Source organism: Chelonia mydas, chromosome 3 (assembly GCF_015237465.2).
Source record: "Chelonia mydas isolate rCheMyd1 chromosome 3, rCheMyd1.pri.v2, whole genome shotgun sequence".
NCBI classification, from domain to species: domain Eukaryota; kingdom Metazoa; phylum Chordata; order Testudines; family Cheloniidae; genus Chelonia; species Chelonia mydas.
The window spans coordinates 100,722,390-100,738,242 of NC_057851.1; the positions used below are offsets into that span (position 1 = coordinate 100,722,390).

Here is a 15,853-nt window from a genome sequence, read left to right on the forward strand (position 1 = left end):
CCCTGAGACCGGGCAAACTGGTTGAAACTATAGTAAAGAACAGAATTGTCAGACACATAGATGAACATGATTTTGGGGGGGAAGAATGAACCTGGTTTTTGTAAAGGGAAGTCATGCGTCACCAATCTACTTGAATTCTTTGAGGGGGACAACAAGCACGTGGACAAGAGGGATCCAGTGGATATGGTGTACTTAGATTTTCAGAAAGCCTTTGACAAGGTCCCTCACCAAAGGCTCTTAAGCAAAGTAAGTTGTCATGGAATAAAAGGGAAGGTCCTCTTATGGATCAGTAACCGGTTAAAAGATAGGAAACAAAGGGTAGGAATAAATGGTCAGTTTTCAGAATGGAGAGAGGTCAATAGTGGTGTCCCCCAGGGCTCTGTACAGTCCTATTCAACATAGTCATAAATGATCTGGAAAAAGGGATAAACAGTGAGGTGGACAAATGTGCAGATGATACAAAACTACTCAAGATAGTTAAGTCCAAAGCAGACTACGAAGAGTTACAAAGGGATCTCATAAAACTGGGTGACTGAGCAACCAAATGGCAGATGAAATTCAATGTTGATAAATGCAAAGTAATGCTGTAGAGGGGTTTGGCTGGAGCTCGTCCCTCTCCGGGATGCTGGGGAACCACTCGCTACTTCCTTCCAGTTGCTGACAGGAAACTAGCCAGGCCACGGGAGTCTCTCACCGCAGGAGCAACAAAGGCAAACACAGACAGTTATTCTCACCCGGCCCCTGGTCGGCGGGAAATAGAGAGTCAAGGGCTCAGGTCCTCAGGCAGGGGCTGAGCAACGATTTATACAATTAGCAGGCCCAGGCCCGGGGTCAGGGTGCGGCAACAGAGAGTCAGTAGCTTAGGCCCTCAGGCAGAGGCTGAGCAAAGGGAGGTAAACAACCAGCCTAGGCCCTCGGCTCATAGGGGCCTGGGAGAGGGGGAGACTGCCACCCAAAAGCTGGGTGGCAGGGGGGACGCAGACCCACCAACTCCACCGCGTCCCAGGCCAGGGCCCTAGCGGTGGCAGAAGGCCTTCTGCTGAGTCCGTGGGGATCCTGATCACAACTCACTGACATAGGCTCTGACCGTGCTGCAGCCAGAGTAGTGTCGCTGTCCCCGGGCTACTTCCGAACTCCCCCTCTAGAGGTACCTGGGTCCAGATGGTGTCCTCTGCGGGGTCAAACACCATGGGGTGCTCTGGGTAACTGGTGAGGGGCGGGCTGGGCAGCACCTCTGGGCTCTGCTCAGCGTCGGCAGTCAGGCCAGGCCTCGGGTCCGCCGTAGGTAGCCGGGAGGCGTCTGCTCTCCAAGTGAGCTCTGGCCCCCCTCCTTTTCTACTTGCTGTCCTGCGCCTGACCCTCTGTGGGGGGCAGGCTCAGAGCTCTCTTGCCCCGCCCACTCTGGTGTCCAGAGGGGCTCGTCCCTCTCTGGGGTGGCGGGGAACCACACCGCCTCGCTACAAATGCACACTGGAAAACAATCCCAACTATACATATAAAAGATGCAGTCTAAATTAGCTGTTACCACTCAAGAAAGAGATGTTGGAGTCAGTGTGGATAGTTCTCTGAAAACATCCACTCACTGTGCAGCGGCAGTCAAAAAAGGAAACGGAAGGTTGGGAATCATTCAGTAAGGGAAAGATAAGACAGAGAATATCATATTGCCGCTATAAATCCATGGTACTCCCACATTTTGAATACTTCACGCAGATGTGGTCACCCCATCTCCAAAAAGATATACTGGAATTGGAAAAGGTTCAGAAAAGGGCAACAAAAATGATTAGGGGTATAGATCAGCTTGCTTATGAGGAAAGATTAATAAGACTGGGACCTTTCAGCTTGGAAAAAAGACAACTAAGGGGGGATATGATAGAGGCCTATAAAATCATGACTGGTGTGGAGAAAGTAAATAAGGAAGCGTTATTTACTTTTTCTCCTAACACAAGAACTAGGGGTCACCAAATGAAATTAATAGGCAGCAAGTTTAAAACACACAAAAAGGAAGTATTTCTTCACAAAATGCACAGTCAACCTGTGGGGAACTCTTTGCCAGAGGATGTTGTGACTATAACAGGGTTCAAAAAAGAACTGGATAAGTGTATGGAGGATAGGTCAATCAGCGGCTATTAGCCAGGATGGGCAGGGATGGTGTTCCTAACCTCTGTTTGCCAGAAGCTGGGAATGGGCAATCGGGGATGGATCACTTGATGATTACCTGTTCTATTCCCTCTGGGGCACCTGGCATTTGCCACTGTCGGAAAACAGAATACTGGGCTAGATGGACCTTTGGTCTGACCCGGTATGGCCGCTCTTATGTTCTTAGAATGTCTCTTGAGATTGCAGCTTAGGTAGTGTGCCACTGCCACCTCCTCCTGAGCATGGCTTTGCCTTTCATGAAGCATAATTTAGCCCCACATATTTGCCATTCAAACCCTATTTACAGGTACGATATATGTTTTTAAAATACACATTTGGGCTGGAAGAAGAGGAAGGGAAGCCTCACACCTTGCTGTGCAGCAGTGTCCTCTAGAGCAAGCCTGTGTCTAGAAAGTCTAGATGGGCTTCTTCACATATGGAATGAACATACTAAGAGCTCATGGGAGCCTTTTGCACTGCTTGTACTAGTCCAAAAGTGTAACTGTCCTTTATGGCTTCAGTAGAGGCTCTGACTCCATCTGCTGGCTGTCTGGAGGATACGCACAGTGCCAGAAAAGTACTAGTACAAAACAGATACCAGTGATGATGAGTGAAGTACAAGAACCTAAACAAAACAGAACTATCCCTACCAGGGTTATCAGGAGTTTTACTTCCAAACCCTGTAATATTTGCACATTGCTTTCTGTTTGTGTGGCAGAACAAGCCGCAAGAGTGTTGGCCAATGAAGGATGCAGTGACAATTTCCACTAATCTTTCCCTAAAGAAATAGTTGGGAATCTATGACAGGAAAGCGGCTGTATTTCTATGATGGCCGTTACACTGTATATAGTTTATGAAGTGATTTCCATTATGTAAGTGTACTTTTTAATTATAAATTTCTCTGCAACAGTTGATCACTGTAACTAGCTGTCTAAAAATAAGCATTGGTTTGTGATAGTGCAGAGGTAAAAGACCAGTTGTACATGTATCTAGTAGATCACAATTGTTTTCATCCTCCCTCCTCCTTTTTGAAATGCCACCTATTCCCATCCCTCACTCAAACATCCCTAGTGCGATTACTGTTCCTGCCCCAGTGATGCCCTAGATCTTTGAAATGTATTCAGGGTCTTCTCTTCTTCATTCTGCCACATTAGATTTTTAAATCATAAACAGGTGTCATTTTAATTTGGTTTTACAAATATTTTAGGGCAATTCTCATGAGCAGTTTCTTCTGTATCTCCTCTGAACTGTAAATCTAAAGCAAGTACTTCACTAGTACTTCTTATTTAGTACTGTGCAATTTAGTTCAGTCGGTAGGGAACTAATTGTAAGTGCTCTCCTCTCTGATCCACTCATTTTGCTCCCATAGCTCCCAGCCTGCCTTCAAGTTTGTTACTCCAGGACTGCCAAGTTGTGTGTGTGTTTGTGGTACGACAAATGAGCCCTTTCCCTTCTCTGTCAATTTGTCTAAAGTCACTTGACCACATCTCCCAAATTTTCTCTCTTGGGAAGAGATGTTCTTCAGTTATTTTACAAGACTGAAGACCAAATTGGAGCAGTTTCTCGGCTTCCTTTCAAAGGAGGAAAAGAAATATCATTTTGGATGCTTTGGGGCAGAAACTAGGCCTGTCCTTGACAAGCATCTTCAAACAGATGGTTTGTTTATTGATTTAAAATTACAAAACGGGAAGTGTTCTTCCAAAGAATCAAAACCTTGTCTCATTCCATCCCTTTGTACCATTCCAGCAGTGGCAGGCAGCGCTAAAGCAATGGAAAAATTGTTTAGATAGGCTCTGTCTCACCATACATACACACCCTACACACAGTCCTCATGAACTTTAACTCATTCCAGCTAAACTAATTTCAAACATGGTTTGGTTGACCAATACAAACAAGGCCAAAGTGCTTTCAAAGCTATATTCAAATCTGGGTCCATACTACTCCTCCAGACACAGTGTTGGTAGAGGGAAACAGAATAGATAAAGCATGATTTTTATAACGTGGTAAAACACAATTTGGCCCTGCCTGGACAGGGATATATATATATCACCATTCAGCCATAAGTCAGTCTAACATTCATGAAGACAGCACCATAATTGTGCCATACACCTTCTAACAACATTTTACCCCCCCACTGAGCGGCTTTGTCATTCTTCCAAACAGTGAACATTCAGGCTGACATCGTAATGGACATCCTTCCCAAGCTGCTCTCTCTCCTTGCATCTAGCAATTCAGATGTTCAACAAGCTTCTATTGCACTCCTCTGGATATTATCCCAACACCCGGCCAACCAGGTAAGGATGATGGTTGCTGAATAGCAGGGGTTCTCGCCGCTGTCTGGGATAAAACCTTTAATACTCCTAACTAAGTAATGCTATGGCAACAATGTTAATGTTGCATATAATGAATTACTGATATAAATACTCAATGTGCAAATCTCCATAGAAAAGCAGAAAGGGCCTTCCCAAAGGGATCAAGGGTTAGCTACCGCAACTGCACCTGGACAGTTATTTAATATCGGGATTGTGTGGGTTTAAAGGGACCAAGCGGACATTGAGTTTAGTCCTCTGTGTTGAAGAGCAGCTGTATAAGCAGAAGGTCACTCACACCAGCCCACACTCTACTGACCACTACACTCCAAGCATTGCAGGGCTAGTGACTTAGGGCTAAGGGGCTTTTCAGGAGGGAGGATGAATGGCAGGACACAAGAATAATATGCTGAGAGACAGAGACCATCAGGTCAGAGAAAGAAAGCTACTTCTTATCTTCAGGGCTTGGCACAGTAATTTTGTTAGGGCTTGTCAACACAGGGACACTCTGGAAAGTTCAAATGAATTAATCTCTTTTGAAGAAGCACTAAGCTAAAGCAAACAGGGCCACTTTACTTCTGAATGAGAGCATCCACACTGGGGTTTAAGATGCTTTAATTGTCCCTTTGTGGACAAACCATTAGTTAGGATTTGGCTATTTTGTTCAAGGTAAACAGTACCGCAAACAGTGAAATGTTATTGCTAATGCCTGATAACTTGAAAGCAAAACTGATTAGAAGTAGATTATAAAAACAAGCAAAACAAAACGCTGACCATGGTATTTTCTTTGTCCATGTAGAAAGAAATGCAAAAGTAAACAACGTATAAGATAGTGAAAAACAACATCTCTACAATAATTTCCATTACAATAGCTGACTGTATCACTAGTAATTTGAGTAAGGAAATTTTAAAATAGGATTTTTCAGCTAACAACCTCTTAAGTCAGTTAGCATTTAAGGATGTCAAGAAAAAAAGTGAAAGCCTATCATATGATGTAGCTTTTTACAGTAGTGACAAAATAATCTGACTACCCAAGGCTTGTTTTGGGGGCTTTTAGTGGCTAATTACTGAAAGAAATTCATGCTGGCTTGAAACTCCCACTGGGAACTGCAGACCTGGTACTTTGTATATCAATTGATCTTGCACAGTTAAAATTATGCCTCCTACAACTCAGTAGTGTGCTGGGAAAGGAGAGGAGGTGCACTGCCCAAGCAGAAGTGCCTGGAGGCATGATGCCTTTCAAAGGCATTATGCTTATTATTTATTTGAATTGCATTTGCACTAGGGGTCCCAGTCATGGATCTGAGCCCCATTGTGCGAGACCCTGTATGCACAGAATGAAAAGTCAGTTCCTGCCCCAAAGAATTTACAACTTAAATAAGTGAAGTCAATGGGGTTACTAAAGTGTTACTCAATGTGAGGAATCAGGTCAGAATATTACCTCAATAATAAAGCTGTTAATTTTCCAAGAAAGTACCTCTTGCAGTTCAACCTTCTCCCTCCCTCCTTCCCCCCTGCAAGCTGTGCATACAACCTATCCCCTTCATGGCTTCTAAAATGTGCGTGTGTCAAGTATTTCAATGAAACCCCCAGTCACATGAAAGGCACATCCTCTCTGTGCACAGCTGGAGTATCCAACATGACCAGAGGTTCAAAATGATTACATCAACAATGAAACAGTCAAACCATCTAGCCAGGGAAGGGTAATATGTGGGTCTGCAATAGGACACTTGGAAGTGAAATGTCATCTCAAGGGTATATTCTGTGGTGAGAAGTGTTTGCATTTTGAAATTTATTTTAGTGAGCAAACATCACTGTCACTGACTGTTGAATGTTGCTGCATTGTGAGATTCAACTCTGAGTATCTAGACAAGGTTCTTATCCATTGTCCCTTGTTTCCCTCCCTCCCCCCTCCCCCTTTCTAGCCTATTTTTCAGCTCTTTTCAAGGTGTCCTTCTCTGGCCTGGTCTGAATTCTGAGTGAATTAGAGGGACTGTTCCCTGGGAACAGCAGTAGGAAAACAAACCACAGAACAAAGCTAACATTTACAAGTAAATGAAGTAATGCTTGAGTCATTATAAATACCAGCCAATATACAATAGGGTAAAATTCATCTGCCCTTTAGTTACCGTGGATTTAATCAGATGGAATGTTTCATGGAGCCTTCATTCCTTAACAGAAAGCCTCTCTGTGATTCACCAGCTTGGCCATTGCATTGGCTCACGGTGAGCATGCAACATAACACTGTATTAGCTTCCCCACTGCAAAGAGAATTCTGTTCAGTTCCGTCAAGGGCAATCCAATCCCAAAGACCTAAGAAAGAGGTTGGGTGTTATAATAAAGGGCCTTTTCAGCACGAAGTGAAGCCGTGCTTGTTAGAGCAAGGGATCAGGGCTCAGAACACATGGGTTCTAGTCACAGTTCTGCCACTGACTAACTTGTTCTAGGACACAAAGTAACTTTGCTTCTCTGCATCTCAGTTTCACCATCTGTAAAATGGGAATAATTTTTATCCTCGCTAGCATATTTCACTAGAGGATCTCGGAGTGCTTTACAAAGGCCAGGTATTAAAATGATAAAAACAGTTGCTGCCAGAATGGTTTCCCTGACCAGTGTGGATTAGGATCTTTTTTCAGTTCCAACTGTTTGAGTCTGGGGAAGAAGGTTGGCAAATACTCATCTGAATCTGTTTACCCACCTTCTACTGAGAATGCTGCCTCTGTGGCTCTCCCTCACTGAACAGGGGATCACAATAATGAACTTGGAATGAAATCTGGATCTCACACACATAATTGCAAAATCCTGCAGGCCCATCAGAATTTAGTGTTCTAATACCTGCCAACAGATGGGATAGTGATCAAATGTATATCCTACATGTATGAGAAAGATTGGCAGTGGAGCCATCATGTACTGTAAGAGTTTGTTTTTGGTCTGCGCTCAATTAAAAGGCCCGAGCTGCCTCCCCTGCTGATGCAAGTTGGGAGTAGCTCCACTGAAGTCAATAGGAGTTTTTTTTACATAGGTTAAAAAAAAAGAGAGAGAGAGAGAGAGTCAAACTTAAACAGTATCCAAAATGGTCTTTACAGTTAATTGAGCACATTCTAGCTAGGTAAGATTAGGTGAGTTGTGTCTATGAAGAGAGGGAAAAACATCGCGAGAGAAATTCAGAAGCATATATCTGTACATACCACACCCTAACTGAAACCTAACATGTAGACATCTGAGCTCGTTAAGTCATACTTTGTTCCCCAAGTTTAACCATCATGCTGTACTTTGGATTTGTCTTCTTTCATGTTTTGCTTCAGCATTTCACCTTGTGACTGTGTTTGGAATGGATGCATTTGAAGATGTCAGCCAATATTAAGAGAAAATAAAATACCCTTTTTGTAACAACCTACAAATCAGGAAAAAATGCAGTTTAAACTGATTTTTAAAGACATCTAACTTTGATGCTGCTTCGATGAGCCTGACATTCCAAAACTCCAGAGTAATGTCTTTCATCTCAGTATGTATACAGGGTTAAAGATTTAGTACATCCTTACTAGCAAGCCTCAGTTTCTAAACAGTATGAATAAAGAAGTACATTACTGACTCTACACAAAGTACGGTCAAATCCCCAAAGCAAACAGACTGAAAGAACAGAGAAATGTTTTCTTTGCGAACCTTTTAGCTACAATATGATCTTAGGTATTGCTTGCAACTATGGGTCTGATCCAAAGGCGATTAAGTCAGTGTGAGAGTCCCCCCCAGTTCATCTTACTGAAAAACAATAAGTTTATATTAATACCAGGGAGACTTGGTGGCCAACAGTTCCAAACTTGGAGCTAGGATCTGATTCCACTGGCATTAGAGAAGCCTGGAAGTTCAGCAAGTGGTAAGCTTTCTGAAAGGCCTTTAAATATCAATAGGAGAGCAGAGAAACCAACATACCATTTTGAAAAAGTGTCTTCTTAAAGGAATTTCAGGAATGTGATTTTAAAAAGTGCCTGATCACAAACTGATTAAAAAAATTAGTCTGTTTAAAACAAATCAAGTTGACCATATCTATCTAATGTAAAGATTGCTGAATGACCTACCTCTTCCGTTCACCATTACCCAGAGCACTGCCCTTCTCATTCACAATCACATGCCTCCCTTTGGTTACTACAGCTATTGCTTGGCTGGCACAGTAATATTTTTAAATATTTGATGGGATTTGTCAGCTGGAAATGAGGAGTATCAGCCAGTACCATCAGATCATCCACTCTCCGCAGACCACCAGCATGTTTTCTGTGTAACGGGAATGGTCAGTGGACCACAATTTGAGAACTACAGCTCTAAACTGCAGCTACCAAACAGCTAGTTTAAAACAGTTGAAAGCTGAGCTGGGGTAGTCCTACCCATGACATAAAATGGAGTCACATCACATGCTTTAGCACTGTTATTATCAGCAGTGATTGAATGGCTTGTTGCTCTTTGCAGGATGCTTTAATGCATGAAGAGGTGCTGCAGAACCTGGGGATGCTATTGTTAACTCACCAAACAGTCCCAGGGATCGTTGGTCACACTGCCTGTATCATCAAAAATCTGAGCTTTTGCAAAAACATACAGGTGAGTAGCAGTTTTTCTTTGCAGAATTACACACTGGTAGGCTGCACTTCTAGCATTATCAGATAAGAGTTACTCACACCAAAGAATGGCTTTTAAAATCATAGGCAAAAAAGGTCTTACACTCTGGGCCTGCTCCTGTTCCCACTGAAGTTAGTGGCAACATTCCCAGAAGTGTACAAGTGGGTAGGATCTGATGCTCTACATTAAAAGTTGTGTCTTTTATCTCTGTTTCCTTTGTTATACAGTATTAAATGTTGTGGAATATAAGAAATATTTAACTTGTCATACAGGCCAGTGATAGAGTCTCATGGTTTTAATAGCTACATTTTTCATCTACGGCAGTGATACTCAGACCTCAGTGATTTAGGAGCCAAATTAGTGATCAACATTACCCAAAAGATATATATATATATATATATACACACACACACAGGTCAGTCATTTTGCTGTAAGAATAATATATATATAAACACATTATTCTCACAGCAAAATAACTGACCAAGTACTGTTTTGTCAACTTGAATTGGTTAATAACATAGTAAAAGCAGCCTGATTGCTTAATAATTAAATCACACAGTGTTTCAAGATTATGTACTGCAAAGAGTCTCAGGAGACACATTAAAGAGCCACTTGCGGCTCACGAGCCTCAGTCTGAGTATCACCGGTCTAGGGATATGTATAGCAGGGAGGTTTCAGACACAGAGAGATTGAGTGACTTGCCAAAGTCACCCAGAAGGTCTGAGGCTGAGTGAGAATTGAATCCTCATCTTCCAAATCCTAGTCCAGTGGATTAACCACAAGACAATCCTTCCTTTTTACAATGGATGTCTGTGGCTAAATATTTGTGGGGTCCAACATTTATCTGATTTCCCCACGTTTGGATAATATAATCCCAGCATTCCATTCATCCACTGGCTTGCTGCCAGGCCAAAAAAGTACACAAACCCCATACAAAAGAAAACAGAGCCTTGCAGGGGTGCTGGAACAATTTGTATAGCGGGGGTACCGAGAGCTATTGAACCAAACTGTAAACCCTGTATATAATGGCATCCACTTCAAGCCTGCGGGTGCTGCCGCCCCCCCAGCACCACTAGTTCTAGCACCTGTGGCGCCTTGCACCCCTCAACCCCTTCCCAAAGTCCTGCTTTTTTCCTTCCAGAAACTTTCCTAAATCCTCCTTCCTGGCCGAAAAGCCTACACAAAGCCAGACTTTGTAGTTCTCCTAGGCCAATGATTGAGGAAATTCAGAAACAAAGCTAGCACAGGATGTCATGCTCTCTTCCTCGGACCTTCAGTGCTTTGCAAAGCTTTTGCACCACTCTTCTAACACCACTCATCCCTTCCCATGAGATGAAGGATGCTTCAATACATAGAATTTTAGAGTTACTCTGTATCTATTACTTTCAAGCAGGTAAGTGTAATTTGTACTCTTCTGATTGGAAAAGCCTGTAGCACCACATTCCAATAAGTCTTCTAATTACGCAGTATAAATTAACATATAGCAAATCCCACATGCCCCTTCAAATTCCACGGCTTCATACTCGTAAGCCAGGCTGTTTCTTGATAGCTAAAGAGACGAGCCATTCAAGATTAGAAGCACAGGTTTGGGGTGTTGGCATCCATCTGAGGAGAGATTTAAAAGCCTGAGATTAAAAAGAGGCTAGCATTGATTATTCAAATGAAAAGAAGAGGTATATAAAGTAATGTGTTACTTATAACTGCCAAGTTGCCTATAACCATCTGCATTGGCTGATGCATCTCCAGCTCTGATGAAATCCTCATCCATGCATTCATTTCCTCACCCCTTTACTATTGAGACTCAGTTCTCTCAGGCCACCTTCCTACTTTTACAAGGAAATACAATCACATTAGGCACATCCTCAAACAACTCCACTGGCTTCCCATTTGATCCAGTTCAATTTTTTTCTCATTTTTGAAAGAGCTCTCTGTCCCTGCTTTACTCTCTCTGCCCGTCCTCCTTCCTCCAGTTGTGCTGCACTAGCTTTCTTTCTGTCTGTGCACATAATCTGATTAGTTCTGGTGCAAGAGCCGCCTTCTCTGCAGCTCTCAACTTTGGGCACATTTTCCTGCCTCACTGCCTCATCTCACTTCGAACCTGGAAACCTTCCTTTCCTTCATCTTAACTTCTCCTTTCCGCTGCTTTCATTCTTCATTTAACTTTATAGAGTAGAGCATGGGATACATCTTATGAGACAAACTCTGCAATATAAAATAAAATAAAAATGTATTTTATTATACATAGAGAAAACTAGTCTTGCATTCCTCTTTCCCGTCTTCCATATCATGAGAGAGCACTCTTTTAAATTGGAAGACACGTGAAAGAAAGACTTTGATACAAACCTATGGAACTCACTGTTGCTGAACATTGGGACAAATATCTTAGCAAGATTAAAACAGATTAGAAATCTGTATGTCTAATAACAGCCTCTTCAGATACAGTATCTGGCAAAAATTATAAGGTTTCACAAGCCTCATGGTTCAAGGCAGAAAACTGATCACAAGTTAGGGCCGAAAAGGGAATTTCCCCCAACCGCACATTATGAAAATCAGTTTCCGTATGATGAACTCTGCCAGACTAGAGTCCAGTAGATCATAGTGTGTGCAACAAGCACTGAAGTTACAAATCATCAAAACCACAGCTGTTCTTGGTAGTTGTGCTATCACCCATATATGCCAAATATATAAGACAAATATATGCCCCTGAACTGAAGCCCTGGAGGAAGAGTAAAGGAAGATCCTCATTTTCAAAGGTTGCACATTAGAAAGAGATGTGTTTATATAATTTTGAGTCAAAGCATTTGTTATCTGATGAATAGAGGGCTCATTTAATTTTATAAAAGCTTTGCAGTTCACCTTAAACTGCAAAACTGCCATGTAGACTGAAGTGTTAGTCTTCTGCCCCAATGCACATGTAACCCCATTGACCTTAACAGTAGTGTGTCAAGGCCCCATTGTCCACCCCGAGGAATTGCCCCCAAACCAGTTAAAGGTCTTTGTCACAAAAACAAACAAAAAAAAGCCCCCTTTATGTATTGTGGCTGAACTTGAAAAGCAGCAGTTTTGATTAACCTGGTCCCCCTCACCCTATGGGCAACCAGGAAACAATTTATACAAAAACTTATGTTCAAAGGCTAAATATACATTTGCTTTGCCTAGGAATAACCCTTTTTCCTGACTGAGCTGTAGAAAGCTCCCCCTGGAAAGCCTTTTCCTGCCCTCTGCAGAAGAGTTGTCCTTCTGCCTGAAAGGGTGCCTGCCCTTTTTATGAGTTCCTGATTAGGTGATAACTCTTGTTACAGACCTGGCTGAATCCCCTTTTAGTGCATGGTCACCAGTCTGGAATGGAACCAACCTTTGGATCCCATCAGCTACCAAGCCAGCAGGGTTTGGGCACAGTCCAGACACTGTTGCTAGGTCTAGGTTGCTAAGGTACACTCCACAATGTAGACTCGCTGTCACCCTTCCCTGGGAGGCGGGACTCCACAGTCCAACCGCTCTAGGTGCTGAAACCAGTGGTGAGACTTCCCCAGTCACTTACTCATGTCCCCTATAGTTCTACCTTGCCAAGTGCACCACAGTTTATAGTGTAACTTCCCAGGAACTACAGGGCAGAGTAAGGAACACAGGCTTTGCAGGGGAGTTCCTAAAATCACAGTTACTTTTTATCCTTGAAGCACACAGGAGTTACAGATCTTACTGAAAAATAACAAAAAGCCCATACCTGCTCTCCCCTGAGTCTGTGCTCGCAGCTATTTGTGAGTCCTAGGCCAGCCAGTGTGTCAGCTGGGTAGGCCTCTCCTGCAGTCCTTCTGTTGTCTGGCAGTGGTCCATGATGGGAGAGAGGGAAGCTGGAGCAGATCCAGCCCTTAGTTAAGATTTCTGTGTTCTCTATTGTGTGACTAACTCATATGCTGTAAAGCTCCAGTTAGGCACTTACCAAAGTCCAAACTGGGAAAACTACACTGACATGCTCAAAATGTAGGTCACATATTTCACAATGATGGTTATGCTGTCAATTGGAGGTCACACATTATTACAGACATGTACAGACAGATACCAAGCCATCACAACTCTCCCCGCTATCATTGTTTTAGGTGCAGCGAGGAATCCAACTATTCTCTTGTTACCTTCACACTGCTGAAAGAAGGAACTCCTGCCCATTTGCACGTCAGGAGCTCCACCCTGTAGGATCCACCAGATCTGACCAGGATCTGAAGGTTGGAATGATGGTTCCTCAAACCTCTTCCAGAGGTCTGAACCTGTCCTTGTGGCCTAGCCATGCCAATGGGTTTTTCTTCCAGTGAGAAAATTATGGCAGAGAGTGAGTTTCATGGTCCTTGGGTTTAGAAGAACTTGTATCCAAGGAAGAACTTAAAAAGTTTCATAGGATGCTAGTGTTACTGTGTGTGCACTGAAGTCTAGTCCTAATGGCCCAAAACATCACAAGAGCATTAGCATCCTATGGCACATTTACTAATTGTTTTCCCTTGGATATACACAGTTCTCTGCAACAGGGTGTCCTAAATCCTCCTAAGCCCCAAGGGCCATGACACTGGAGGTAGTTATGGCTCGCTGGATAAATGTGTTAATTTTTTTAAAAGCTATTTTTCCCACACTGCACCTTAAAGGAAATAGATGCATAAAAATATGTTTAAGCAATTCAGAATGCGATATGACATTGCAAGGTTTGGCTGCATATGGAGAACCATCATGTCACACTCCAGAGAAGTAACATTCCCTTGCTGTTTGGCTCTGGTAAGACCACACCTAAAATATCTTGTATAGATCTGAGCATTTGAATGCCAGAAAGTTGTCAAAAATGTGGAGGTAATTACGAGAAAAACAATAAGCTTCTGTGTTGCATGGCATATGGTGATTCAATATATTGAATTGAGGTGGACACTTATCCAGTGGTGACTTTTTGGTCCACATCAAAACATCAGCACACAATGACCTTGCAATAAAACACATCCTGACACAATGACTCACAACATGAAGTTTTTTTGGCTTTATAAGTGATCTGAGGTCCTGTGACCATCCCATAGACAGAGCTTGTGTGACAGCTCTGTTGAAATCAGCATGGTCCCAGAAAATCCAAGATGAGCGTCAAGCTTGACCTCTCTCCCACCAGCACAATGCATCTTGTCTATTATGGGTAAGCAGGTAGCAATTGTTAGTATTGACCCATTTTGTCCTCAGTATTCTATGAATTAGTTCATGTTTGTGAAGTCCTTGGAAGTTACAAAGCACTATAAAAGAGCTAAATATCATCTCTTTCTCCTCATAGAGAATCATTGAAAGTCCATGCGTGGAAGGACTCCTCCAGGCTATCCTGTCTACCGAAATTCAAGAAGAATCTCTTAATTACGTGACATGTTCTCTTGCTGAGCTGGCAAAGCATGGTAAGGGAGCAATCCCATAGCAAGCAGTGTGATCTCACAGGGTGCACACATCTCTCATTGTTGCTAAACAGAGATGTGCAAGTGCACACACACAGAGGGACCCATTTTTGCTCCCAATAAAGTCAATGGGATAGTTTTGCTATTAACTTCAGTGAGTGTATAGTGATCCCACTTGTGGGAGAAATAGGCCCTACTGTTTGAATTCTTGTCTTTTGAACTGTTTCAGCTTTTAAAAACTGCTCTGATCAAAATTCACTTTGTCTAATATTGCTCGTGTAGCTGGCTTATCTGTTTAATTGTAATGACACTGATTCCACTGGTTGTGACCCTGATGTATATTTCCATTTATTTCAGATAATTAATTTTATAGCACCAAAGACCAATTTAGAAAGTGGAAACAGCTAAAAAGCAAAGCGACTTTGCTTTGCTTTTTTAATTTTTGCATGTGGATTTTGTATTGGTTAGAGGTTCCAGACGGACAGTCCTGGAGATGAAAACCCTCCCTTTACCCTGAGGAGGGCAGCGGTGGGTGCGAGAGGAGCAGTACATGCTTTCCCACACTGCCCTCAATAGGCCACAACCATGACCCGGAATGAGCACCTTTGGGTTGGGAGGGTATTTCAGTCTCATGACCATTCAGTGTTTTTGCCTCCCAGCTGTGACTACCAGCAAGGCTGGTGATTGGTGGCGGTTAGTTTTGTGAGGTGGACGCTTATCCAGTGGTGACTGGGCAGGTTGAGACAACCATGCCAAATGGCTTTGTTTCACATAAAACAGTATGTGTTCTGAACAGATGAATCACATTATGAAAATTATCAGCCTTTCTATAGGCCAAATTTTCACTGAATTCACAGCCTGAGGATGTGGGTACTAGGTCCCAGAAGATGCTTTTCAAAAGTACTGCATGCATTCATTCTGGTCCTCCAGCTGTGCAAAGGGCGTTGGGCTGTCCTATTTAGACAGACAGTCTGGCTTTTGGCCTTCTGGATGATGCATTTCTAAAGCCCTGGGTTTTTTTTTTTGTTTTGTTTTGTTTTTACAGCTTACTTGCATGTCTTTATGTAGCCTTTTTGTTGCTTCCTGTCTCCCAGAAGGTGCCACATTACACTTGCTAGAATGGATGAATGGACCCCTGATAAAGCGCCTAGTGAGATTGGCTGGGCAAAGGGAACATACAGAGCCATCATTTCAAGCTGCCTCCGTTGTCCGACACATGATACGTCACGGTAAATGTTATGCATAGAGTTTAATTACATTTCTGACACATTTATATTGTGTAAAGTGAAATGTCGACTGTCTTTTCAAAAAGGGTTTGGCCTTCAGTCACTAAATAATCATTAACATTTTCATAGCACACTTCATCTGATGTCAAAACGCTTCACAAATACTGTTGAG

At 42.7% G+C, this 15,853-nt stretch overlaps 1 protein-coding gene across 1 annotated transcript in view; it reads left to right on the forward strand.

Annotated features, from left to right (window-relative positions):
* LOC102935805 (vacuolar protein 8) overlaps positions 1-15,853 on the forward strand; it is a 48,528-nt gene that overhangs the window by 28,053 nt on the left and 4,622 nt on the right. Inside the window, exons 9-12 of the mRNA XM_007058066.4 lie at positions 4,300-4,430; positions 8,907-9,035; positions 14,344-14,458; positions 15,550-15,684. Of these exons, the coding sequence (XP_007058128.3) occupies positions 4,300-4,430; positions 8,907-9,035; positions 14,344-14,458; positions 15,550-15,684 (510 nt within the window). The remainder of the gene's footprint in view (positions 1-4,299; positions 4,431-8,906; positions 9,036-14,343; positions 14,459-15,549; positions 15,685-15,853) is intronic.